General features: G+C 40.1%; 1 protein-coding gene across 2 annotated transcripts; it reads right to left on the reverse strand.

Moving 5' to 3' along the window:
* Nucleotides 1-1,382: 1,382 nt before the first annotated feature.
* Nucleotides 1,383-3,431, reverse strand: LOC122041107 (ACT domain-containing protein ACR4-like). 2 transcript variants are annotated; one of them, XM_042600687.1, is made up of 5 exons: nt 3,251-3,431; nt 3,121-3,151; nt 2,915-3,029; nt 2,755-2,822; nt 1,383-2,672 (listed from the first exon to the last, which is right to left on the reverse strand). In XM_042600687.1, the coding sequence occupies exons 1-5, from the start codon at nt 3,325-3,327 to the stop codon at nt 1,638-1,640; spliced, it is 1,326 nt and encodes a 441-aa protein (XP_042456621.1). In that variant the 5' UTR covers nt 3,328-3,431; the 3' UTR covers nt 1,383-1,637. The 2 variants fall into 2 exon arrangements, with proteins under 2 accessions (XP_042456621.1, XP_042456620.1); XM_042600686.1 differs by having other exon boundaries at nt 3,106-3,151.
* Between the last annotated feature and the right edge of the window lie 3,412 nt (nt 3,432-6,843).

Here is a 6,843-nt window from a genome sequence, read left to right on the forward strand (position 1 = left end):
TAAAATTGATATAATTTTGGGATATTTTGTGAGTTGTATAATGATCCTGTCACATAATAAGAGCACAGAATGATTAGTAATTGACTGATGAGTTTTGGTCAATCGATTCTTGATTACAAATTTAGTACAATAAATTTAGAAATTGATTAATGCATTTGACTATCTATAGTAGCCAACTATTGATGAATGAGTGATTGATGTCTGATAAAAGGGGAAAATAATAGAAAACAAATGTTTTTTGTAAATATAAAACTTGAGTGTGCATTTTAAGTATTATGAAAAATCTGACTATATATGTGGTTCAAGTAAATTATGTATGACTTATAATTTGTGTAAACCCTAATGGGTGTTGATCATAAAACAGTAGATCCATAATGATTTCCCTCTATCATGTGTATGAATTATGATGCTGACTTGTAGATATCTTTCTTTGCCCCGCTTAATATGTTTCACCTACAAAGAATGGGCCTTAATCGCAAGAAAATTATAGTTGTCCACTATGATTTTTTGGCATCGTATCTATAAAATGTTTTGAAACTTATCACCATCTTTCTATGTCCTACTTTCGCCTATAAAAAAATATGTTTAAATATCTTTACAAAATTAGTTAAACGCCTAATGTGATTTATGAGGTGAAACGTACCTAAGGTTGTAAACTAGCTAAAGTTTATGATATTTAAATTTGTTTAAAGATAATCGAGTCAAATCGAGTCGAACTTCAAATGAATTAAGTTGTCGAAATGATTGTCCAAACTCTGATTTTTCTTATGAGCATGAGTTTAATTCATTTAGATATTATCGATCTAAATTTATTGTCGGATTTATTTAATTTTTTATATTTTAATTTTGTTTGATTTATTATTAAGGATTTTCTTGTTATTTTGAAATTTTCTTAATTTATTTATTATATTAATAAGATATTTATTGAAGAACATTATTCAACAAATATTATTTACTGATGTTATTCATTAATATTAATTATATATACATGTTTAAATTTATTTATTTTATTTAATAAATTATTTCAACTTATTTATTTAATTAATCTTATTTATTTTATTTAATAAATTATTTAAATTTATTTATTAAATTAATAAAATTTTATTAAACCACCCTATATAAATTCTTACCCAATACAACTTTTTCACGTAAGTTTCGATTCAGACCTAAACTACCTAATAAATATTTATGCATCGTTGATGAAAATCCTCTTGCCTATGATCTCAACATCCTGAAATGTCGGCAAGGTCAGAGAAGTCAACCATGATGGCTACCCTTTTCTTCTTTGCCAAGTCATGCTAACAATGAGACCTTGCTTCGTACTGTGGTAGAATATTCAAATCATGAAAATCTACAAGATGGAAACCCAATTCCACAAGATATTCAACAATATGTACCTTGAGAGATACAATGTTTTTGCATTTCTCAGTATGCATGTACAGTGTGGTACGCCTTCTGTTCTATTTACAGTCATAAACTAAGAAGAACTTTCAATTTAAAAAAAAAAAAAAATCAGGCGTTCATTCGTAAACTTATGCACATTCGAAAGTCGAATATATTCATCAAATTTGAAATTCGAACTTTCATCCGCATGGCGGGCTAAAAGAAGCTTCATTTGATCCAGTGATGGAGGAGGATCAGGAGTGTGATCTAATCAGTCCAAAGCTCTGCAATGAAGCCTTGAAGAGGGTACCGAATAGAAAGCCCGGGCCGGCAGCACCCACCTCCGGCGAAGCAACAACGCGACTCGGCTTCACCCTCACCACCATCGCCCCCAGCTCTCTGCGTATCGCCTCGACCGTCTTCGCTTCCACTGCGTTCCCCGACGACGCGTCCACGAGGTAGAACGTGTCGACGGCCTTGCCTCCCTCCGTCGAGATCTCCGCCCGTCGAATCGTCAGCCCGTTCTCCCGAAACACCCTCGTGATCTCTGAGAGCAGCCCGACACGGTCCGGCGTGCGCAGCGCCACCTCCAGCCCTTGCGTGAATCGCCTCTCGATGGCCGCCTCGAGGCACTGGATCAGGCGCTGCCGCTCGGCTTCCGAGCTTATCAGGTGCCCGTCCACGTGCCTGATGTAGTATTCCTGGTAGGCTTCTTCGTCTCCGGCGTCGACTGCGCCGTGAAACACCGCGTATTGCATGTCCGTCAGCGTGCACACCGTGTCGAAGAGCAGCTTCGGCCGGTCCTTGGATCGCACGATGATGACGGAGTAGTCCTTCTCCGAGCAGTCCATCACCGCGACTTGAGGCCTCCTCGACTCGTCGTCCCCGCCGCCAGGGCCTCTCTCGTAATCCTGGTCGTGGAACATCATCTGGTGCAGCCGCCGCTCGGTGTGGGTCTGCCCCGCCGAGAGCGTCGACGTCGTCGCGGCGCCCGAGTCGTCGTCTCCCTTGAGGACATTACATAGGAGGTCCTCAATAGCGAAGAGTCTGTCGGAGTCCTCCACCGCCCTCCCGGTGGCATCGTCTGTGACGCCCACCACCGCCGCAACCCTGGAGTTGTGGGTCCACAGCTCGGCCTCCACCACGTTGCAGTTTCTGTTGGTTAGCACGGCGCAGATCTCCGACAGCAATCCAGGCCGGTCGGTCCCGGTCATCTCGATGATGGTGCGCTCCCTTATACCGGTGGAGTTCCTCAGTTTGAGGAAGAAGCAAGCATCTGTTTCCAGCGACTGCAGTAATCCTTCCAACCAACGTCAAATTCCATCATTTTAAACTACAAAAGTCAAAAACAATCAACAGCAAAATTCTCACTTTCTGAATGTAAGAGATGAACCTTCTGTCTCTTACTTTATCCCCATCCTTATCCGTCACATTAAATACTGAGATCGACAAGATCAACAAAACACAGAGAATATCACCGAAGAATCTGTTTTTGCCAGAAACACAAAAGGAAAAAAAGCTAAGAACTTGCCCGCCATGAACCATCTTCCATCCGAGGAGATATAAGCTTTCTTGACCGTAAGTTTGAGATCAATAAGAACTTGAACAACCTCCAGAAGAATACCATGCTGATTGATGCTGTCGACCTGAGAAAGAAGGGACGATGGAAGTTAATCAGCAAAGCAAGAATCCCCAAAATCTTTAAAAATGGTTTCAACTGACCCTAATAACAGTTACATTTTCACAAGATTCGTTATCTACAACCACCCTGCAACCACAATTCGAGATATCGTATAAGATTTCAAAGAAGAAAAAAAGGGGGAAATCCATGAAACGAAACAGAGTGAGATGGTATGGGTGGCGGTACCTTGGGGGGTTCATCCTCTTGATGAACTTGGCATACTCATCGTCGTCCGACTCGGCCGGAGGGCAACTCCTCCTCATCTCGCAGCAGCCTTCTGTGAGAAAGGTAAGAGGAGAAGAGCGGGTCTCCGCTGCCGCTGATGCTGCTCCAGAGGGAGAGGAGGGAAGCGGGGAAGGAAACTGGGGAGAAAACAGAGGATCGAGAAGGAATAAATTTATTAATTAGCGGAGGCTTTACACGTGTGAGATTTTGATTGGGTATGATAGCTGTTTGGTATTGGGACGAGAAAGGGTCAGGCTCGTTTCAACGTTTTGAATTATTCCCAAGACATCTCGATTCTTCTTATCTGATTTTTCTTTTCTTTTTTAAAATATTTTTCGAAAAAGGAAAATGATATTCCATCAGTAGCTATGAAAAAGGGTCGAAACGTGTTAACCCAAAGTAGACACGTGTGATAATTATCATTTGTTAATTAATGATGCCTTGCTTGTTGCTTGGTCATTCCAACGAGCACGAGTTGTTTGAAGTCACAACTCACAAGAGGCATTTATTTTATTTTATTGCTCTGTTTTTTTTTTATCAAAGGTATCCATCACCTCCTAAAATGACATAATTATCTTTTGATATTATTTTATATTATTATATTATTCTCATTATTATCTCATTTAAATCATAAATCAATTGATCGTGTATTGATTATCCCATCCCTTCGGATGGTGACTAATGTATAAAATGTTATCATTATGAGTTCTAAGGTTCGAATCTCGACAAACTTACTAGTCACTATTCCAAAGACTAGTAGCCGTCCGTGATTTACTTCCTCCATGTTGACTCTTGTGTTGGTGCAATATCCTTTAGGTCAAGGTTGACTGAGTTGACCAAGCTTGGGTCTTGGTCATAGTTTCGATGTTTGACAATACATGTAGACACATGGACAATGCAGGTGCAGTTGTTCATGTGGGGAGATTCTGATCAAGGATTGATCAGTGTGATTGAAGGAGAGTCAAGTAGGTCAAGAGTGACCGGATACCTGACTAGGAAGTCCTAACTGGTATGTTAGGCAGCAGATTGAAAGTCCTAGTGAGTGAAGCTAGGCAGATTGGAAAGCCCTAGTGAGTGAAGCTAGGGAGGTGAAAGTCCTAGTAAGTGAAGCCAGGTGAAAGTCCTAGTGAGTGAAGCTAGGGAGGTGAAAGTCCTGGTGAGTGAAGCTAGGCAGGTGAAAGTCCTGGTGAATGAAGCCAGGTGAAAGTCCTAGTGAGTGAAGCTAGGCAGATTGGAAATCCTGGTGAGTGAAGCCAGGTGAAAGTCCTAGTGAGTGAAGCTAGGCAGAAGGAAATCCTGGTGAGTGAAGCCAGGTGAAAGTCCTGGTGAGTGAAGCCAGGCAAGGGAAAATCCAGATGGATCGAGGATGATCGGACATCGGTGGAAGTCAAGTAGGACAAGAGGAGTGACCGGATACTTGGCACGGGAAATCCAAGTGGCTCAAGGTTGACCGGACACCTGGTGGGAAGTCCTAGCAGGTCAAGGGTGACCAGATGCTAGGCATGATGTATCAACAGGTCAAGGTTGACCGGATGTTGGTTTGAGAGGCTTGGGACTTGGTTTTGGGCAAAAACCAAGTGCTGGATCGATCAGTGGATCGATCCAGCCCTTTCCTAGCGAACAGAGAGCCTCTGGATCGATTCGTGGATCGATCCAGATGTCCAAATCGATCAGTGGATCGATTGGGACGCGGCTGCTTTGCGCGATAAGCGCTGGATCGATCCGTGGATCGATCCAGCGCTTTTCGAGCAGGCGCTCTGGATCGATCCGTGGATCTATCCAAAGCCTCCCCGATCGATTGGGAATATTCGAATCGATCGGGATCCAACCATTGCGTCGTATTTGAGCTGCAGGCGTGCGTTGGCTGCAGCATCTCTTCACCGATTCACTCCAGATCTCTCGCCAGCTTCTCCACAGCACTTGCAAAGCTTATATCGCCAATTCTTGAAGGATCTTGGAAGGTTTCCAAGTCAAGAGGCGGATCAAAGTCAAGAAGAGAAGCTAGGGTTAGGGTTTGTACTCATTGTAAGCTTGTAAGCTTGTATTTCTTGTATCCTTTCCCTCTCTTCGTGTACTGAGTCTTGTAGGGCTTCTCCGCCCTTGGTAGTTACCATAAAGGAGAGTTTTATTAGTGGAGGGTGCGTGCGTGGTGTGGATCCTTGGATTAGTCACCTCCTTTGGAGGTGGATACCAAGTAAAATCCTAGTGTTAGCGTGGTTGTATTTGTTTCTGCATTTTCCGCTGCATATTCTTGAAGAAACAAGCAACGTCGAGCAACGCCAAGCACCGAGCGAACGCGACGAGCTATTCACCCCCCCCCTCTAGCTACTTTTGGTCCTAACATCTTGGACGGATTGACGGGGACATTGGGGGCGAACGTATTCATCTTTTTACCACCATGTATCGATTATCCCGCTTAAATTATGAATTATTTGATGTATTTTAGCAACTACAAATTCTCGAGGTGAAGCCGGAATCTAAAATTAATTGGGGTTTAATTAATTCTAAACTATAAAAAAAATAAAAAAAATATGTGAATAGTATGTTTTTCAAAAATATAAATAAAAATATTTAAAATCCAATACATTTTAAAGTAGGGAGCAAAAATACTATTGAAATTGTATTATTCGGTTATTCTTTTTAGAATTGAACTCATTAATTATTACATCTTTATTATTTTTAACCAACTCCCATTTATTATAGATGACTATAGAATTTACTAGAAATTCGTTTACCATTTTATTATGAAGAATTGTTTTAACATGTTTTATAGTTAAAAATGTTCGTTCTATTATTGTTGTAGAAATAAAAAGAATTAAAATAAGATGAACTTACTAATTAAATAAATATATTAGATTCAATATATAAGTAAACAACATAGTTATAATGTAAAATTATAACAGATGAGAGAAAAAAAATCACTTGTTAATCAAATTATAGGTTCTTGATTTATTTGTTTCAACTAATTTTTGATATAATTAAATCATAGTTGATAAATTTTGAAATCTTTCATGGCTAGTAACATTGAACTTATAGTGATCCAATTGTATTCTCAATCATCCATGAAAAGACTAATGATACTAGTCTTATAAATTTTTTCAAGTGATACAAGACAAGGTCCTTATAGTGGTCCAACACTATCCATCCTACTAGCTATCTAAGAAGTGTTAGGTCATTGGTCTAACCTTCATCCATAGATTTTATAAAACTTCAGTTAGTGCTCCTAGGGTATAGTGTAGATGGTGGACGTATGACATTTCTATCATAATAGTCAGGGATCGATTTTCAGAAACTGACAATATGAGATTTACCCCACCATGCGCCTATGTACCTGCATTTATCTCCCTTCATATCCATGAAGTCGGCACTAGAAGACCGCTAAAGTAGCGAATCTGCACTTTTTTTATTAATAAAACTTTAGTTAGAAAATATAGAATTCAAGAAATACAGATAAGCAACTTTCGGTTAAGCCAAGAGTATACAAATCAAGAACCTTAAGTTGAAGTATCAAGAATCGTGAGCAAACTAGCAAAATTGAGTAATTGAGCATCCAT

Source organism: Zingiber officinale, chromosome 2A (genome assembly GCF_018446385.1).
Source record: "Zingiber officinale cultivar Zhangliang chromosome 2A, Zo_v1.1, whole genome shotgun sequence".
In the NCBI taxonomy this organism is placed as follows: Eukaryota; Viridiplantae; Streptophyta; class Magnoliopsida; order Zingiberales; family Zingiberaceae; genus Zingiber; species Zingiber officinale.

What these genes read in the sequence shown, in the direction of transcription:
- LOC122041107 (XM_042600686.1), bottom strand. Translation starts at nt 3,327, where the DNA reads ATGAGGAGGAGTTGCCCTCCGGCCGAGTCGGACGACGATGAGTATGCC. An exon ending in TGGAAGATGGTTCATGGCGG is followed by an intron (nt 2,823 to 2,914) that starts GCAAGTTCTTAG and finishes TGTCGATCTCAG; the next exon opens with TATTTAATGTGACGGATAAG. An exon ending in TCATCTCTTACATTCAGAAA is followed by an intron (nt 2,673 to 2,754) that starts GTGAGAATTTTG and finishes GGATTACTGCAG; the next exon opens with TCGCTGGAAACAGATGCTTG.